At 44.2% G+C, this 20,136-nt stretch overlaps 1 protein-coding gene across 2 annotated transcripts in view; it reads left to right on the plus strand.

Annotated features, from left to right (window-relative positions):
• The first annotated feature begins 1,127 nt into the window (after window positions 1-1,127).
• The window catches only part of LOC106651213, a 94,159-nt gene continuing 75,150 nt past the window's right edge, over window positions 1,128-20,136 (plus strand). For both annotated transcript variants that reach the window (XM_014369646.2, XM_023459057.1), the window contains exons 1-2: window positions 1,128-1,611; window positions 11,818-12,161. In XM_014369646.2, coding sequence (XP_014225132.2) covers window positions 12,098-12,161 — 64 coding nt within the window. In that variant the 5' untranslated portion in view covers window positions 1,128-1,611; window positions 11,818-12,097. The remainder of the gene's footprint in view (window positions 1,612-11,817; window positions 12,162-20,136) is intronic.

Here is a 20,136-nt window from a genome sequence, read left to right on the forward strand (position 1 = left end):
TCTGAAACTTAATAAAAAAGAGCCCCAATGTTTGTTTGCTCGAGCATAGCCACTCTATACAAACAGTTCTGGCTGAAGAGCTTGAAAATGCTCACGAAAATTGTTATTGCGCATTACTGAAAATATTAAACAGCTTGCTCGTAGACGAAAATGAAACCAGAGAGCTACTTCGATGCTCATGGAATAACTTTTCAAAATTAATATCGGCCGTCTATTTTTTCGAGTCTTATATATTTTAACGAGCTCTCTCTCTCTCTCTTTTATGTTTCCTACTAATCAGCACTTGAGTAGCAGCTTGCTTCATTAAATGTTCCGGGTTCCGAGTCGACTTTACGAGAGAGTCATCACTGACACTCATTTGTAAAAGTCGAAAACAATCGCTGGAAAATAAAAGAAGCTACTACACACGCCCTGCCGTATAGATATGAAAAATTACGCCATCATGGAACGAGCAAAGGGGCTCGACGTAATTTTCGGCGTTTCGTTCTTTTGAAATATCGACAGGCCATTAGATTCTTTATTTCATTAAATCGAAAGAATAAAATGAATTTTTGTAAAACGTTGGGACGCGCGGACATTGATGAATTTGACATTATCGCGTAATATTTTCAGCGGAAGTTGGACACGCGTATGGAACAGCGAGAAGCAGCTGCACAGATTGAAAAAAGGATGGATCGGTCAATTATCAAAGAGCGAGGTTCAATTTATGAGATATCGTTGACGTATATATATGCGTGCAGGCAATCGTCAATCCGAAACATCGCTAAACAGCAGCTACGGTAAATAAGCAGAGCTATATAACGTCTATGCAGTGGCACATGCGGCGGCGGCGTCGGCGGCACAACGCGCGCGAAAGCGAGAAAGAGAAAGAGATAGAGAGAGAGATGTGGAGGGGATAGAGCGCAGACGGATGGGAGGCAAAGTGCGCGTGGCTGTGCCGCACGCTATATATACATCTATAGTCGCTATATACATGTATATATCTATACGGAGCACATAGAGCGCGGAGCAGCAGAGTACGAGGGTGCGGAAAGTTCCAAGTGACGGGGGCCAAGTAAGAGTGAGACAGGGCCAGTAGCCGAGCGCAACTGCTGCCGGCTGGCCGTGCGTTCTATCACGCGCTCTCTCTGTGCTCCGCGTCTTCTCGTTCTCTGTTTTTTCTCTCTCGAGCTCTTGTTATATTACGCCGCTATTACTCGTGCGAATCGCGTGCGTTGACTCTGTCCAAGCGACGTTTCGCGCATTGCCTGCCGATCGCTCCGACGACGAGATCGCACGTGTGCCTCCGGCTAAGCTACAGTGTGTGTGTGCGTGAGTGCGTGTGTACTGGCTTACGCGAGGATCCTCGTTCGCGGCTCCGAACTCCGCGCTGTGTCACTGTGTGAAAACTGCCAATGAAACTATATTTTGACCGAGTGAGTGCTGTATACGTAGTGCTACATCGTTCTCGACTCGCGCTCCCTTCCTGCTGGGCCGAGAGCTCGTTATATAGCTCTTCGATCGACTCCTTCTTCCCAAGTTTTTTGCTGCATTGCAGCTGAATTTTTATGTAACTACACACCGGCGTTCGCTGCTTTCGAGCGCACCGAGAGAGACAACAAGCGCTTCAACGTAAGTCCAATGTGTTCTTTCAACTTCGACGACCCCTTTCGAACGATCAACGCGAGCCGTGACAGTCGTGTTGATACGCATTCACGTCCATCGTATACACCCGGCGTATATAATGAAATACGTTTATAACAAATGCGAAAACAGGACGAGCCGTATAGGTGTACATTCTATTATTTATCGATTGTTGTCGACGCCGAGGACTGGATAGCTCGTTCATCTATTCAATTTGCTATCTCGCCTCGTAACGCCGCGTATTTACGAATATAACCTGCTGCAGCTTTGCGCTTCTATTATACAGGTTCTATATATTGTCGCGACCGATCGACATGCAATATACACATGTGCGCGTTTGCGAGGCTCTCGACATAACGTGTCATTATCGCGTACAACTTGGCTGCAACGGCGCTGAATATATATATCTGTAGATAGAGACGCGAGCCAGAGCCATCTGCGCGCGTGTGGTGTGGCCTTTGTATAAATCAGCGACGAAGATGGCCCGAATTCGGATTGCTCTTCTCTTTTAATATATATAAGAGACGTATACGCAGGCAGGCTTGAATTTTAAGCTATAGCCATTGGATTCGCGACTCCCAATTTTCCATTGAAGCGATTCAGCGACCGATGAATAGGAATAGTTTTAAACGGAGGCGCCATGTGTCAACGCGCATGCGTCTCTTCAGCCTCTGGACCATATGATTTTAAAACCGCAAACTACCGACCGCATACATGTGTGTCTATGCCTTACTTTACTGCCAATTCGAGTCGTTTCTCGGAAAATCGATAAAAATCCCTAATGACGATTCCAACGACTTCGACTTGTATTCGATGTATGAGCAGCCAATGTGTTTTCCTATAAGTACCAAGTGCCTTAACAAGATAATTCCCGTAATGAAAACTTTAATTTTTTATTACTTCGCGATTCGATGGGAAATTGAGGAATCTTATCGAGCAATTCCAGTTTTAAAAAGAAAATTAATGTCGGAAAATGAAACAGTCGATGGAAACCGTATTTCAAGTAGCGAGCATTGTTGTTGTTGCGTGCGCGCGGGCGCAAAATCTCGGAAGTCTACTTCTATGAAACGAGCCTGTGTCACGCCGCATTTCCGTTAAAATTTTTCCTCTCTCTCCAAAGTGTACTCTCGCACTATCCGAGAGTATATATATTTAAAAAAAGCTTTTCATTGTAGAAATTACATTATTCTCCATTTTATTTTGCCCCCTTTTTTCCAGCTCGCGCGCTATATTTAGTTTTATTTCCTTAATGCACAAACAATGTTGGATGTAATCATTAATATTCGTACAAAAATGCGGAGAATGCGAGCGCACGCACCTTGTCAAGCGTGCAGTCGCAACTTGGCGTTAAATTTCATGGAAAATGTTTCGCAGAATGTTTGGCGCGAGGATAATTGTAAAAAGTAGAATTTTCAAACGGAGAAAAAATTATTTTCCTACGAGTCAGTATATTAAAAGACTTTGAGTACACAGCATCCTCGTGGCCCTTGGTAGCCGAATAATGAAGAAAAAATGTATCCATAATAAATGCTGTGGCCCGAATCTTTCATTTTTGTCTGCGCTCGGGCTTGGGCGTAGAGAATTTTCTGTCGAAAATTTCTCGCTGAGCGTCCGTATTTTCGACCTTTTCGTGAAAAAAAAGGTACATGGCTCGGTGTGGTACATCTATATACAGCTCGGTACCAGGTAAATCACAGTCTGGGAGCAGCAACACTTTGTCTGGCTCATACAGATACAAGTAGCTCCACTCACACATTTCACGCGGCCTCGCTGGTGTATATGCCCGTGCAAGAGCGATAGTAAGGGTGTCGAGGCATTTTTAATTTATGCTTCCGGCTTATTGTACCTAATGCGCTGGCCAGTCGGGCCAGAGGTATTATGCTTGTATATTGTCAAGTTCAATGCGCAGGTGACGGCTGTTTCGGTACACACACTCACTGATTCTCTATGTACACCTACACGTACACACACACACCCACACAAGTGAAATAGGCTATTTTATACCGAGAATCTGGCTCTATTGAAAGACAAGGGGGTGTCGCGCGCCGCAAATGCTCTTTGGCTGACTTTTTACCTACGGCCTATAATGGAGGGATATTCAGGCGAATTTTTTTTTTCCTTACTTTACCTTTATTGTCAAAGAGTAGACACAACAATAATCACTCGGAGAAGAGGCATGTTTATAGTGAGACGTTTTGAGTGCTATTATGCGAGAGCCCTCGAGTATTATGAGTTCGACTCGACCAATAGAACGTGCGAATAAATTTCCAATGGATTGGGAAACACCTTTCGACGATCATCTCGAATATAATTGAAATGTCGTTGAAAAATGAAAATCTAACCGTCGGTTATCTGCAATCAAAAACTCGTCTACAAACGATAATTCTACAAGAAAGACGATTCGACCAGGAACGGGTCATGGGAAAATTCACGAAAAATGTCTCGTATAGGATTTTTATCCAACCATGCGATCCAGAGAAATTATAAAGATTACGCCCACTAGAGTCCACAGAGAAACAAAGCGGCTTCGGCTGTATAAATATAAATCTTGGGTCGGGTGCGCTAGATTTCAAAGTACAGTAGCGAAGAAGCCGATTAAAAAGCCAAGTTCGCATCTCGTCCCTCGTGAATAAACACACGTTCCTCTCTCTCTCTCGGCTAGCATCCTAGCATGCACTGCAATGAAAAATACGAAAAAATATATAAGTTGCCTACGGAAATACAGAAAGAGATTCCCCGAGCAATCGTAAACACGCAAGAGCTCTCTCAAGAATGCATCGAAATTAAGAAGAAAAAAAAGGAGGAAAAAAGAACGGGAAAATTTTCTTTCTCTTTTTTGTATAAAACACGGGGCGCCACACGAGGAATCCGAGCGAAAAAAAAGGAAAAAGAATAAGTTATAGGTGTAAGTGTAATACAAAGCTCGGCAGGCAAGTCTGGCTGTGTGTGTGTATGTGTACGACAACGGCGTCGGAGTCTCGGAGTCTCCGCTATACTACACCTGCAAAAGTCAAGCTCGGCGCTCTCGTGTACGTGTAGTACACCGGCGCTTCCAGTTATATTCGAGTTTAATTCAGCCCGAAAAGCGTAAACGTAGCCGAGTCGGGGCTCCGGCCATGGCTGGCCTCGATACCATTGTTATTGTTGGCGCGTACTCTTAGCGCAGGCCCGAGCCCCCCTACGCTGGATGCAGCTTTTTGCTCGGGCCGTGTGTTGCAGAATTGAACTCGAGAAGCACGCCGGTGTATGAGTGCACGTAGTAGTAGCCGAGGCAGCACCAGGGAATCCTATACATAATATACAGGCCACGCGGCGTTGGTGTAAAGGCGAATTTCATGAAATATACATAGGAGGCAAATAAAGTGTGCGGATTCCCGCGCGATAAAACCGAAAAGATCCGCTGCTGTGCCGGTTTGGTTGTGTATATAGAGGTGAGCTCGAGGAGAGGAATTGATAATCTAGAGCCGTATATACGCAGTGCGATGCGATGCATGTATATAGCAGAGTCTCGTCGCGTACACGGCGCCCAAAGAGGATGCATGCATTTATCTTTGGCACGTGGCGCACCAGAGATTCTTACAACGAAAAAAAGTCTTACAGCCAAATGTCGAGCCCAAAGGCCAGCAGCTCTGCCTTTGGACTTTGCAACGTAGAAACGAATCAATCGATTCGCGATTCGCTTATGTATACGTGCGGAAACTTGGATTTATTAAGACGTCTTGGCAAAAAGTTTCGCTACCGTTTCCCGAGCGCTAAATGATCAATTTTCCATGGCTGCAGCAGCGGCTACTATTATATATTGCCTCCGCTCCGCCAAATTGACTTTTTGATTCGAGGCTGCATGCATATTGTACGCCACGACGTCTGGCGCCGCGTTTCAATCGTGAAACGCATTTTTATTAAATGCAGATCGACTGTCCAAGTGAACGCGGTATAGAGAGATAAAATTTTATGTATCGCCCGCCGAGATCGACGCGCCAATCTGCGATTCGATCGTTTTCTAATCGCTGATACGCGTGTGCGTCGTAATTCAAGCGCGCACGAACCCGACGCCGATTGACGAAAGAGCCCCGGATTAAGGGAAAGAGACACGATCGCTCGTCGTTCCATATACATGCGTATATTCAACTTTTCGATTTATTTTTCTAGGCAACGGCTAGGCGCGCGCGTATAATAGTCGAAAAATCTCGCGCGATAACAAATATGCATACGTGTATACGCGGCGCCTAAAAATATATGAGTCGACACCCAGAGAGAGAGAGAGAGAGAGAGAACAGAGAGCAGCAGGTGGAAATAAAAAGAAGAAGCTATACACGGTGCTACGTCGGGGATATAAAAGTGCGCCAGCGAGCGAACGCTCCGGAATGGAAATGGTGACTTGATGCTCCGAGCACGCGTGTGCGCGTGCAAGCATAAACACATACTCTCACACCGAGCCGAACATTGTTCTTTTCATTTTTTTGGATCTCTTTTTCGCCTCTTTTTTTCCCGCTCGATTTTTAGCACACGGCACTCGTTTCCATATGCACAACGTACTATATTCATTTTCTTTCTCGGATTTACGGATTTTTATTCCTTTCTTATTCACAGCCGAATTGTTACGGGCTCCCGCGCGCGCGCGCAGATCGTTTGATGAGTTTGCTTTTGAGCGCGCGCACACTTCGCGCGCGAGCTCGCAAGTATCGACGATGAAATATTCCAGATGGAGCTCAAAGTGTATATTATCTTTAGCCTTGGCAGTGCGCTACATTTAATAATGTTCGAATTTTCAACTTTACACGTGAGATACGTACGAGTTTCTCGAGCTGCAGTGTGTAATACGCAATTGACTGCAGGGCGAAGCGGATTACATGCAACTTTTTGTCTTGCTCCTTTTTGTACATATAGGCTCGAGTATATAAGACGCGCGTATAATATAAGACTCGCGCGCGCGCGCGTGGCTGCCTCCTAAGTTACACGAAAAGCTTCGGCGCAGATAAATTTCGGCTGGCGTATAAAGCCTAGTCAGCAGAGCGCCGGCAACTCCTCGAGATAACTTTAATGTAAGGCTAGGTATAGTAACTATACGCTGCCACGCTGCCATGCCCTATAATAATATGTATAGACGTGGGCGAGAAATTATCGACTTTTTAAGCACGAGCTCTAAATGCGTGCGAGTGGTTTGGTGCAGGTGGGGCTGGAGCAAGTTATAAACAAGTTCATCTGAAATATCGATTAACTTGGTATATATGCATAATAACGCGATACACGTCCAAATTCTATATGCGCCCCCGCGTACGGCACATGCACTCGCTCTCTCTCTCTCTCTCTCTCTCTCTCTCTCGAGCAGTAAAATCAAGTTTATCTTAGCATGTTAATGGGCTATCATCGATGCATAAAATTTAGTTATATATACGTACGGTCGGCAACCGCACATAGCCGCGCACATAGCCGCACATGGATGTAGCCGCCTGCGTACGTGTACATATGAATACTTTGTCGAGGAGATATATGCAGTCGGCCTCGATGAGCGCATCATCCTCGTTATATTGTAATTTATGAGTTTGAGTTTTATGCACGTATATATATACATATATTTATCGCGTAGTCGATCGACTAACTCGAGCCTGATCCAATTGCAGTAACATAGTACCTTCGGATTACAATAATTCAGTTATCGACGAGAAGCCAGTTCGGGGGCATTTTTTACCCCTTTTTCCAGGAGCGCATTTCCTAAAAGTTCCAGGCTACACCTACGAGCTATATGGAATTTCCAAAAAGACGAGCAGGTGTATATATTCATGCGAGCCGCAAAGCAAAAACAAAAGTAGAGGTTGTGTAGTCGTCGTCGCGTATACACGTACACGCGAAAAGCAACATATGCTTGGGATAGCTGAGCCGCGAATCCATAGGGCCAAGCGGCGCAGCACGCAGTGGGAGGCAACACCGTATATATATATCCTCATGCATATATATGGTATACATCTGGCCGAAATAATTCCCGCTGTTTCTAGAACCAAATTATTGCCTCCTTAATTCAAACGTATTACATCCGCAGTGCCATACAGTCGCTAGCCGGGCCGGCCGTTTCGCAATAACGAGATCGTATCGAGATGGAAAATCAAGTTTGCCGCGCTTATAATGCGCGAACGCAATTTACCGAGACTCCGCAGCTCGTTGAATCGTCATCCAAGGGTGCGAAGGGAAAAAACGAGGCGACAAAAAGCTCGGCAAAACTTCGTTAGGAAAGGTTTGTTTACGACATGCTGCTGCTGCACCTCGTCTCCGAAAGTAAACCGAAGCGCCGTAATTCACGTACTGTGTCGCGTGCCTATTATGCATCGTGCCTGCGTGTGTGAATTTCATGTGTGTGTGTGTGTGTGTGTGTGCGTGTGTATGAAGTAGTGCTCCCCCTCGATGCGCTGCACGTACTGCACGTATAGATGCACGTATAAAGAGCCTCCCTCGCACTGCAAGGATACGCGCGTGGGTATAAAGCCACACAAGTACACGCGAGCGCCGAGCCCGAGTCATTTAAAGGCGAAAGAAAGAAAAAAAATACGCAGGTCGAAAATGAGATAAAGCTCGTACGCGTCCGGGCCCCTGCCTGCACTGGGCGCGAGAGATCGAATGCGCGCGACTGCCTAGGAGCTGCTAATCGAACTTCTTTTTTATTCAAGTGACCCTTCAGCCTCAGCCTCGCGTGCTGACGTCGCGGCTGCGTTGCAACTTTCATCGCTGTATATATATCCTATAGGCCCTCGACTCTTCCGTACACACACGTACTCGTTGCCGCTTGTGTATAAAACACTTACCTGCGATCCTCTTTATAATAGGCACTTCATTTCTTCTTCTTCTTCTACTTTTTTTTCTTTTTTTCTACCTGTCTGTCACGGTGTAAACCATTTACGACGTCTACACTCTTTGAATAAATTGAAACGCATGGAAGCTCGATTTGGCACATAATTGTAACAACCAACATTTGGGCAAATCGAAAAAGAGTAATCTACTTTCATCGTAACAAAATTGCCGACCGGGGATTACAGTCGAAACTCGGACGGATCATTTTTTTCGGCATGGAAATATGACAGAAGCCCCGGAAAGTATCAAGGTGCAATGCCCTAAAAAACTCGGATCGTTGCGAGCGTATTAGACGTACATAGTAGTATATTATATATAGAGAAGACTGTCAGGCGTGGAGTGCAAAGAGCTTAGTTGAAATTGACTAAGCGATTTTCACTTGGCGAAGTTCACGATGGTAACATCAGCAGCAGCAGCAACAGCAGCACAAGGTCTTTTTCCAACATTTTTTTCAATCCTGTAACTGCAGACACGGGTGTGCAGCATAAAAGCGTCGATATATCGCAACGCTACTTCGAACCTAATTTACGAGTAATATACACATAAGTTACAAGTTAAGTAAAACTGCTTCGAAGCAATTATCAAGTGCAACTTTTGCCCTTATCAAACTTGTTTAACTATCACACACAAAGTTTGGCTCCACAAGAAACGGATGATATGGGTCAATGAGATTTCGATCTCGGTGAAAACACGCGTACATAATTGCTCGAAATTACAACTTTTATCTCGCACAATCGCACGTAAGTTTTTTTCCTTAAAAATCGCTCTCTCGGCTGATGCTAGAGAAGCCGCACTGCGGATATAAAAAGTATAATAAAAAAATATTCGCCGTGATTCCCGTGACGAGCTGTAAGAATTTTTCGGACGACGATCGTCGTACACTGTAGGCCTCTCGATACCCAAACCACGTGCCAGCAGGGCAATCGGGCGATTTCAATCTCGATTTGACGCACACGCCTACGGGCCAGCAGCCATACCCAGTTGACTACTCCTGCGCACGGTAAGATGGTTGCACTGTTCCTCTCACGGTGAATTCGGCCATTTGAACTTTTCTCAGGTGGCGTAGTTAGGGGCCTCGCGCACGGCTACGGCGTTTTCCTCGTGAGCTGCCGAGAGCACAGCGAAAGAAAGGCGTGTGCAGCTGCTTTGTGCGCTCGGTCTTTTGGAAAAGATCCGCGCGCACGCTCGTGCCTCGACAAAGCTCCCAGCTATACACACGCGCGCTCGGCTGCCTCTGCACTGCCGCCCTGCGCGTGCAAGCTGCCTCTGACTTTGCACGCCTCGAATTACCGGGATTACTAGAGCTTCGATTTTTCTCTCCATTTTTAAAGAGCTACTGCAGCGGATGATTTTTTTTCTTTCTCTTCCTCTCTCTCTCTCTCTCTCGTGGTATTGTTCGTTAGAAAATGAAAAACGCAGCTCGTTTTTCGTGATCACCACATAAGTTCTATAACTCTTATGAACCTTCGTTTTTCCTTGATCATTATTGCTCAAAATTATTTCGTTTCTCCTACATTCTATCCTCATTTGTACGATTAAACATGAATCCTTTGAAATATTTGATTTGAAATAAATAGGTTATTTTGGACGCACTTGCAAACGAAAAAAACTAAATCTTTTGTACTTTCAACTGTTGGATATTCTTACCACTATTCCATTCGAGTGATTTTCATATATTTTTATTGCAAATTAAACGTCATAGGATCCACGTCTACTTTCGGCTTGAATTTCGCGTAGCTACCAGCTTACGCGCACAAAATGTTCATATATATTAAGTAAACATTTCTCCAAACTAGTTTAATGAGAAAATTAAATAATATTTATTCAACTGCTAGGCGAGATGTCGAAAAGTTTTCGAAAGCAAACTATTATTAACAGCGGCGGCTCGTTCGGGAAGGGGACACGGAGCTGCTGCTACAAGTTTTCTTATCTACCGAAACAACCAATCGAAGAAAAAATTTCATTCGTATATATGATGTTGATTATTGTAGCGCGAGCAGCCCCGGTGTATGCTCATTTTTTGCTCATAAAACTTTAGCGCAAGCAAATCTTCCACTCACTGGTGGAAGCTACTATAAAAAAGATTTTCAAGTTTGATAACTTTTTCTTTTCGCGTATACAGGAGGAAGAAGAAAAAGTTATACATCCAGCCAACTGACCCCTCGGGGCAAGTTCTGAGCCCGAGCTTTTACTTATTCTCAACATCTACTCGATTGAGATTTTTCAAAAAGAAAACATGTATTTCTAGGATTGCTTCGAGGCTGGCGTACGTGTAAATAATCTACGCGGTATTAGGCATTTTCTTGATCGATTGCACAAAAAAAAGATCAGTAATCGCTATTATAGCATGAAAAAAGAGTCTTTGGTATAAATTTGGCGCGAATAAAGGCGAGCGTATAGGCCGAGACTTATCGCGCGCGACAACGACCTGCAGACGCGACGCGACGCGACGACGAGGCCGAACAAGAAGAGAAGAAAAACAGCTCGATCGGGAGGAACGTCGTCCGAATACGTGATAGGAATGACGAAGCGCGCGTCCTGCATGTAGCTCTCGCGCCTGGAACATTTCAAAATGTTGAATGAATCGATGTCATCCGCATTGACCCGAGCGATTGTTATACAATGCAGATTGCCCCCGAGGCGTCCGGAGGCATCGCTCGCGCGTGCAGCCGCAGAAAGAAAAAAGCCCGTAATTTCAAACAATATAATCGATATATATTCACGCTTAATGCCCTGTACAAACGGCTATGCGTTGAGCGAACCTGTAAGAGTATTGGCCGCGCGCGCGAGTTTCGGGGTAATGTAACCACTGAATAATTCGTGCAGTATGTAAAAAGCCATGAGCCGCTTGTAACTGTGAGTGGCTGCTTTTCGCGTGTATGTGTATGTATAAATTATTATACGCCGGTGGAACTTTCTACTACTACTACTCGGCTAATATATTCTATTTTATGTCGCACTCGAAAGTAGTTCAAGCCGATTTCGGTGGCTTTGCTTGAGAATTTCGATCATCGTCACGACAGGCCCTGCATATAAATATTGGCGGCCAACCGCGCAAATATTCCCAATTTTTTTTTTGTTCCAACTACAAGGGAAGGATAATTATTTTTATCTTCTCGTTCGATCGCGAATATTTAGCCTACCGCTGCATCGTCCAAAATCTCTGCGTGCTGATTTTTTTTCTTCTTCTTCTCGGGTTGGCCCAGTTTTGTGAATCATGCTCTATCCTCGCGCGTACATGGGAAGGTATATAGAGATCGAGGCGCGTCAAAGTCACGCCGTTAGCATATATATATAAAAAAAGCAGCAACTCACCTGATGTCATGTTTACAAGTTAACCTTTTATTTTTTCAGCAAGCATAAAGAGTCGGCGACGGCGTAGTGGAGCAACTGCAAAAGGAGAGCAGCAGCAGCTATGAGCGGCTTCTCGCAAAAAAGTAGCAGCGACGTCGCCGTCTTCGTCTATGCTGAAAGAGGCAACAGCAGCAGCAGCAGCAGCAGCAGTCTTTGAGAGCAGATCACTTATCGACGAAGCTCGGGCAACTCTTTTCCTCTCTCGTTCGCTCACTCGCTAGCTGTTCACTCACTTTCTCTCTCTCTCCTACAAGCAATCTTTATCCTCTTTTGACTAGCCATGGATTGGCTCTTCCGCAGAATTGCCTCTGCTTCGCTATTACTGCTCACCCTCGTTTCTATAGGTAAGTTTTTCTTTTTCCAGTTTTATTTTTAATCTCTATATAATATTGCGTGTATACAACATGTATCACATGTATCGTGGATTGTACCACAAGTATTACCTTTTCGACTGAAAATGTAATTCGAGTGCTTATAACAATGATGCTTTAGATACTTATTCTTCCGAATTCGAGTGCCGCTCCAATTTTTTTACGGAATAAATTCACTCCCAGCGCATTCATACAATCCGAAATAATATATTCCCGCGAAAATCTCTCGCCATATAGCAAAAAAATAATTTCCTCGTCCCATCGGCCGAATCATCGAAAAAGAAAAATAATGCATCAGCCCATGAACGAAAAGGGAAATTTGAACGGCGTTATGCGCTTGCACGCATTATCCATCGTTCGGAGTAGCTACGCGTCGAGTAAATATATACCGCACGCATAGTCGCAAGCGGAAAACAAAAGAGAGCGAGAAAATCGAAGGGCACGAGGCACGCTATGAATGATTATAGAAAAACAGGGAGCTTTGTCAGACGTGAGCGTGCAAAAAGCTCATAGATAAATTCACGCGTCCAACTCTTTGGAGTGTCGAGTACCGCCTGCAACGACAAGTTGTCTACATTTTTGTGTATTTAGCTCGTTGCAGGCAGCAGTAGTATCGAGCGCGGCTATATTTACCTCGTTTCGTCGGTCGCTCGAAACAAATTTTCCGTCCTTTTTTCTCGACGATCGTATAAGCTCGTCGGTGTGTGCGCGCGCGTCGCGCACAATGCCGCGTCAACAGACACGCAGCCGCACGAACGCAGAGAGTCTCGCGCGCGCAAAAGGACATAATCCACGCTATGAATTCTCGAGTGGGGCCCATTCAAAGACAAAGCTTGGCTTTGAAGCGCTACAACACATACGAATTGCGACGATTTCGCAGGCATCGCCATGTACGCGGCAAACACGCTCTTTTTGTGCGCGTTTCTCTGTTTTGTTTTTTATTTCGCTGGGCTATATAGATCCAATGCGCGCGCTCTGCACTCGGGTGGCACTCGGCCTGTGCTGCTCTGGCTTTCTTTATTCTCGCGCCCACGCGCGCCTCAGTGTGGCTTTTACGATCGGCGCTGATGGACACTTTGTGTTGTTTGCCATGCGCGCTGCTCGTAGTCTCGTTCGACGCACAACACACGCGCGTTTAGCCGCAATATCGCAGAGCACTTCTCTCTCTCTCTCTCGGCTTATAATTTTCGCGCCTTTGCTCTATTCGCTTCGCGCTCATGCAGTCTCGAGTGGCTTCGCGGACGCGCGTATTTGCTTTTATTTCGCGCCGCAACTCGTCCGCGCATGTATAAGCTGGCCTCGCTCGCCGTCGCGTTTGTCATTTTGAGTATTAACAGAGCTTCGCTAGAGATGCATGTCCCACAGCAAAATCGCCACGCAAACCCGAGCGACGTAGAGACAGCCGAGAGAGATAGTGTATTGTGCGCAGTTCGCGCGAAGAATTGATTTACCGTATTACTCGCTCCAACGTGCGCATATGTATATCACGTAGTGCTGACGAGAGCTTCTCACTCCCTGTACAAGGTGTGTGTGTGCATCCACGCGCGGCTATGAATTTTCCAGAGCTTATCGCCACGGATAGCCGTGTTTTTCTGCGCGCTCTCGCCTCGCCGATCTACTTTTTTCTCGCCCGCGTATTACGCCTATATGCGAGAACCGTTGCCGTTATTAATAATACATATAGCGAGGGCAACAGCATTATATTGCCATTTGATAAATTGAATATTTCATTCATCAGTTATTCGAGATCGAAACTCTCGATGTAATGTGCCCCAGAGACATCTCGTTGGAGCCGTGCCTAAATTTTCAACTTTTTTTGCGCCCACGTCCTGCGCGCGTATTAATGCCGTATTAATGATTCAGCGGGCCAAACGAGTGCATATATTTATGAACGCTGCTAATGCAACACTGCGCAGCCGCTGCGGAATATCTTAATTTTATGTACAATATATTCGCGCAGTTCGAGCTTATTTGGTAATTGTTATATGAGTAGAGCGCGAGAGAGAAGCGAAGAGAAACGTAGAGGCGAGTATCGTTTCGCCCTGAAGTAGAGGCGCACTCGAGTATGATTTCATATTAAATAGGCGCGCGTGCACGACTCGTAAATAATTACATTTTAATTTATTCATTAAAAATGCATACCAGCTCGGCTTATGATATACGCATATTAGCACGAGCCGAGAGCTTGTTTTACACGTCCGTCGACAGATCGTCGTCGCTCGAATCGGCTCTGCGTCATATTTTCACGACTCGACTCGATGATACGAACGAGAAGAAAAAATTACTATGTGCAGTGTATGTTTCATTTGTTTCTGGTTAACGCGAAACGACTCAATTTGACACGGCTTAATTCGATCCAAGTGACCTGCACCAGCTGATGTTTCGTACTTAAAACGTTCGTTCATTAGTATCTTCAAAAGTTTCAACGGAATACATATTATATAGCGTTATCGCTTGATAACACGATCGTTAGGCCGTTGCGATCTACTGCTCTACGAGCTGCAACTGAGTAGACGGCGTCAAAGTCGATATACGCGTAAACGATTGCGCAGCGTCGCTCGCTCGTATAATGTTGCAGTGAGGCCGAATCCAGTACAGAGTCACCACTTGATACTTTGAATAGTACGAGCATCTGATGTTGCTGTTTCTCCTTTTTTTTCCTTCTTGATTTTGCTCTCGCGACGACGCTGATGACATCGAGTCTGCGCGATAGTCGCGCGCGCGTTAAATATAAATACGAGCGAGATAAGAGAAAATAGTCTGTTTCCTGCGAGGCTGCGCTGCATCATGGAAGTAAATAAATAGCTGCACGAGGAGCGAAAAGAAGCCGAGGAAGCTAGAGCGAGCTCGCTCAAGTAGTTGCGCAAGTGGCGCCTTTACTCGATACTAGTTTAGAAAACACCTTTGGATTTTCTGTTTATTATACGGCTGTGCGTTGGCGTATAGGTATCCATGTACATAGGCGCAAAAGTAAGCCAAAGGGCCTCTCGTTTTCCCTCTCTGAAGAGAGTGAGTCGCATTAGAGATGTGCGTGTGTGTGCCATCCCACGCAGTGCAAGTGCAAGTAAGGTAGCTGGCTGGCGCCGCGCTGCTCTTTGAAAGAATTTTAATTAACTGATGAATATTTAAATAAAGTGAAAATAGCATATGCGCACTCAAACAGTCCTTGACTGACACAGAGCGTGGCAGCGGCAGCGGCAGCAGCTTTTTCCGACGCTCACGTGAAAAGCTCAAAGAGTACGTGTATATTCGCGCGCGCTGTCTTTCCTCGTCGCTTTCTGACACACACGGACACGCGTTGTACATCCGTGCTAGAGAAAACATAATGTAACTCTTGAAGAGAGAGAGAGAGCGTGTCTGTACGAGCTCGCTCACGTGTGAGCGAACGTCATTATATAATTTACGCGCGAAATATGCGGGTAGTAGCGCGACATTGTGCTTTGGGGGCTGCAGGGATTAATTAAATGAATGGCCTGTGCGTCGCGCCGTGTGTGTGTGTGTGTGTGTGTGTGTGTGTGTGTGTGTGTGACGCGAGCTCCGTGCATCTACTGCGCATTACTGAGCAAACCCAATTCGAGCCGCAGGAGTACTTCGACTGGACCAGCGCGTCGACGGCTCAATTTTTGTTTCGACGCTGCATCTTTTGCTTTTGTCAACAATAAGATCCTTTTACACTCGCTATGCATTGTCGAGTACGACACTGCACAAATAAATCCTGCACTCAGTTATCATTATTAATATGCGCACCGAGCCGAAGCACTCTTGTCTCGCGAATATAATAAATTCACCGAGTCTCGCGCGCCCAAGTTATTTTGAAAAAAAACCGCCAGGAATTCATAAAAATTTAGCCCAACTATGTACAGACTGCATTCATATTTGTAACTTTTACGTGCTCCTCCAGTTCTTTCTCTCTCTCTCTCTCTCTCTCTCTCTCTCTCTCTCTCTCTCTCTCTCTGGTATAAGCCTTTCATGAAATTAATTTTTGAAAAGACAATAAACTTTCTTTAAAAGCAGCTAGCAAGCTGCGGCCTAATGCCGGGAATATGTTTTTTCGAGCTTGTATATGCATACAAGAGCACACGTGTTTGCGCGCGCGAAATTCAGCCGCAAAAGAGTAAATTCCCTCTCCACTTAGGAGAACGAGAGAGTGAGAGAGAGAGAGAGCGCCTAAAAACTGTTATATAGAGCTTTCGCGCCGAGGCTGAGTGGGAACTGTTCTTTCTCCAGCCACGTGTAAGATAGAAAAAGATGGCCTGGACTCGCAGTAACGAAGTATATATTCCGGCGACTAACTTCTCCTATCTGAATTTCATAAATTCGTAATGGACGCGCGCGCGCGCGCGGTCAAACTGAAACTACTGGGTAGGTAGCGCCCCATCCGCGTACGCTATATGTACGTGGCGGAGAAGGTGCCGCTAAGTAGATATATATTATCCAGCGAAAAAAAGCTCTGGGTTTGTCGTCGCTGCGTAGAAAAGGTTAATTATGGAAAGTAGGGAGCAGATAGAATGAGAAAGAGAGAGGCTGCCTCGAGAAACAAACTTTAGTAATAAAGCGTGGCCCTCGCTATATACGCGCTACCGAAGAGAGAAAGAGAGAGAGAGAGAAAGAGAGCTTAGCTCTCTACATCGAGTTATTTTATGTTTTGTAACTTGCCTCTCCGAGTATTATCCTTTGCTTTGTGAATGTAAAAGAATGTCTGCGTATCCCTGCCTGTTGGCAAACAAAGCTATACGTGTGGCTACAGTTTGCACGGTCGCGATTTTAAAAGATCCACTTATACACTCATCTATTATGTATATACACACACCCACACAAACCCACACAAACGTAGCGTAACAATCAATGAGATATACGCGTTAATTAGTGCTCACACTAGAGAGAGCCAAAGTTAATTAATACTTCTAGTTTCTAGTGTAGAATTGGCCGAGAGTGCAAGTAAGAGATAAAGAGTACTAGTGAGCAAGAGAGAGAGTGAGAGAGCAAGTGGGAAGAAGAGCTTGCCTTTGCTCTCCCAGCTTCAAGGAGCAACGATTTCTGACTTAAAGATGGAGTTTATAGCGCGCTAGAGTGGATAATTAAACGGAGATCTCTTCGTGCGCGCCTTATCAATTGAATTTTTCCTTAACGTATCGAAACTTCCTCACCTTTGGATTCAAATGCTTTTCCCAGCTATCTGTGCGCTTCGATTAGCTAAGCTCGTTTCTGCTCTATCGAGTTTCGTTCCTTTTTTCCAAGCTTCTTTGTAAATGTTCCCTGCGCCTTTTTCTTCATTCGCGTTATTTCAATGGAGAATAAAATGGTAAAAATATAGTCTATTGAAATTTCCTAGACAAAGATTGTAAAAAAGCGTGCTATATCGTTACATTATTATTGAGCAGGTGATGCTTGTTACAGTAAAAAATCTCAGGCATTCATGATTAATGTTGCTAATAATGTTACGAAGGGTTTGAGTAACAGTTGGAGAGAAGAAATGATTGATTAATAATATTGTAATCAAAACTTTCATCTCATTAAAAACTAAAAGGATTATTCCATAAATATAAAATAAGCCTGTCAAGTGTGTACGGAGTTTTTAAATAATCACTCGTTCAATTAAATTCGTTGAAATTATTTTCAAGGCTCATTTTGAATTCACATCTATTTCCAAGCTTATGTTTTTTACGAAAATATGAGTATTTTAATTTTACACGTGAATTTATTTTAAAATTTATTGAATTAATATTTTACAATTGGAAAACGTATTAATTATTAAGAGAAGTTCTCCGAGTAGAGTCGAGCATTTAGGAAAATCGTTAAGTCATTATGCTTTACGATGCAAGAGCGGAGAGATATAAAATGGTCCTAAAGTTAAATGAAAGCGAGTAATAATTCAAAAGCTCTGTCATTCAATTGGATTTCTATCGCGCTTATAAATATTTGCGAGCGGCATTTTCTCTCCCCTGCTGTTTATCACTCGTAGGCCAGTTAATATATAGAGATCTCGCTCCCCAAACGTCAGTCACGCTCAAACGCGAGAAATAAGTCATAAGGCGCGAGTCCGATGTAGATAAGAACGTGGAAAGACGATTCAGTTCGTTAAAAGTTTTAACTCGCACAGCAGTGAGTTGGCCCCGCGCGCGCCACCTTCTTCATATCGCTACCTCGAGCCCCATCATTCTTCGGTTCTTCTTTTGAAATTCATGAAGCCTCGGTACGGAGCTACTTGGCTCTTCGCAAATATTTAATCCTTGATTCGGACCCAACAGCAGAAGTGTATAACTTCGAGATTCGAGATGTGCAGCTGTGTATGTTTGCGCCTCTGTGCGAGTATGAGTATAAAACTCGAGCTTTTATATTGTATATATATTGGACACGCTGAAAATATAAAGGAAACCCACTTGACTCTTTCGAGCGCTCCAATAATCCCATCTTTTTCGATTCAAGTACGTAATCGACCTTTTCCTTTTCTTTGCTCTCCGACTGCGTGTGTGTTTGCGGTACAATCGAATTCGCTAAAATTTCATACAGTCTGATGAGTGCACGTGATATAATCGAGATTCCAATATATGAAATACATCGAACGTGTTGCCGTCTTTATCTCAGATACCGAACGATTTACCAAATCTTTTCCTTCGATTCGTTTTGGTTTCATTTTTTTTTATTTACATGGATTTCCAAAGATGTAAAAAAATGTTTAAAAATGTGTAGTTGGATCTTTGATTCATAAACTACTTTTGCATGTAAACTTGAGTTGAAACTTATAAGATGCAGGTTAAATAAATGCAAAAATGCAAGATGAATGTATTTCTCGATATCTCATGCCTACACCAAGTTTCATTATTTATTATGATTAAAAAAAGAAAATAAAATTTAACTCAAAAAGGTAATTACATTTATTTACATGCCATTCCGCAAAATTCAATTTAAAGTTATGACATAAATGACTTAATTTTGAATAATCTAAAGAATAATATCGCATGAAATATAAATGGCCGGATTGATTCGTTCGGATCGTTAATATCGTATATATGAGCTAATAAAATGAATACCCATGAATACTTGAAAGAAAATGCAGCTTTATAGCTGATTTAGTCGTAATGTAATTGACTGAACGAACGATCCGAGCATTTGAATTTTTATTAAATCTGGACGCAGCCGATCGTACTTGATGCGCGCACCTCTTCTCGCACGCACACGTCCACGATTAGCCAGAAAAGTTCATATAGACTAATTATTTGCTCGCCTACCTGTAATGCAGCCATCGGCCGTGAAACAATCGCTAATAATAATCGAACGCGATTATATACGATGCCATTGTTTCGTCGAGAGATACATCCGAGGATTGTTTACCAAACGATCGCAGCGATCGATTCGAATCAGCGGCACATGCTGCACACCAATCGAGGGATTGATACATATCGAGAGAAGAATTGGCGTCGAAGCGAGCACACGAGGTGTGCAGGTGGTTTTATCGTCGATTTTCAATTTTTCCGTTTGTTATTGCTGGCCGCGCTCTCTGTGCCCTTTCTACGCTTTCGGAGCAAGAAAAAGAGTTTGATTGATTCGCTCGACGCAGGGAAAAATAAAACATTAATCGCGCCTAATAGCCTCGTACGCTGGAATATTTAATACTCATTCCCGTTGAAATTACATCTGAATAGCATTTCACGAATGTTTCCCCGCCTCCCTAGTCGTCGAGCCCTTTTTCCCGCAAATTGGATCATTCGCACCAAGTAAAAGTGTACAACTGCTTTCAGACCGTGTGCGCATTACATACTCGCTCGTGATCTACTTATTATTGTTCCGACTGGGTAATAATAATTCTACCACTGTACTTCGTTCTCTACTCTTGTGTTTCTCTCATCATCGCCACTAACCAAGGCACATAACGAATCGGTAATTTCTTCGATAATTTATAATGCTCAATTTACTGCTGTTTATGCCGCGCTGCTCCATTCGTTTCAGT

This window comes from Trichogramma pretiosum, unplaced genomic scaffold (genome assembly GCF_000599845.2).
Source record: "Trichogramma pretiosum strain Unisexual culture from Peru unplaced genomic scaffold, Tpre_2.0 scaffold53, whole genome shotgun sequence".
In the NCBI taxonomy this organism is placed as follows: Eukaryota; Metazoa; Arthropoda; class Insecta; order Hymenoptera; family Trichogrammatidae; genus Trichogramma; species Trichogramma pretiosum.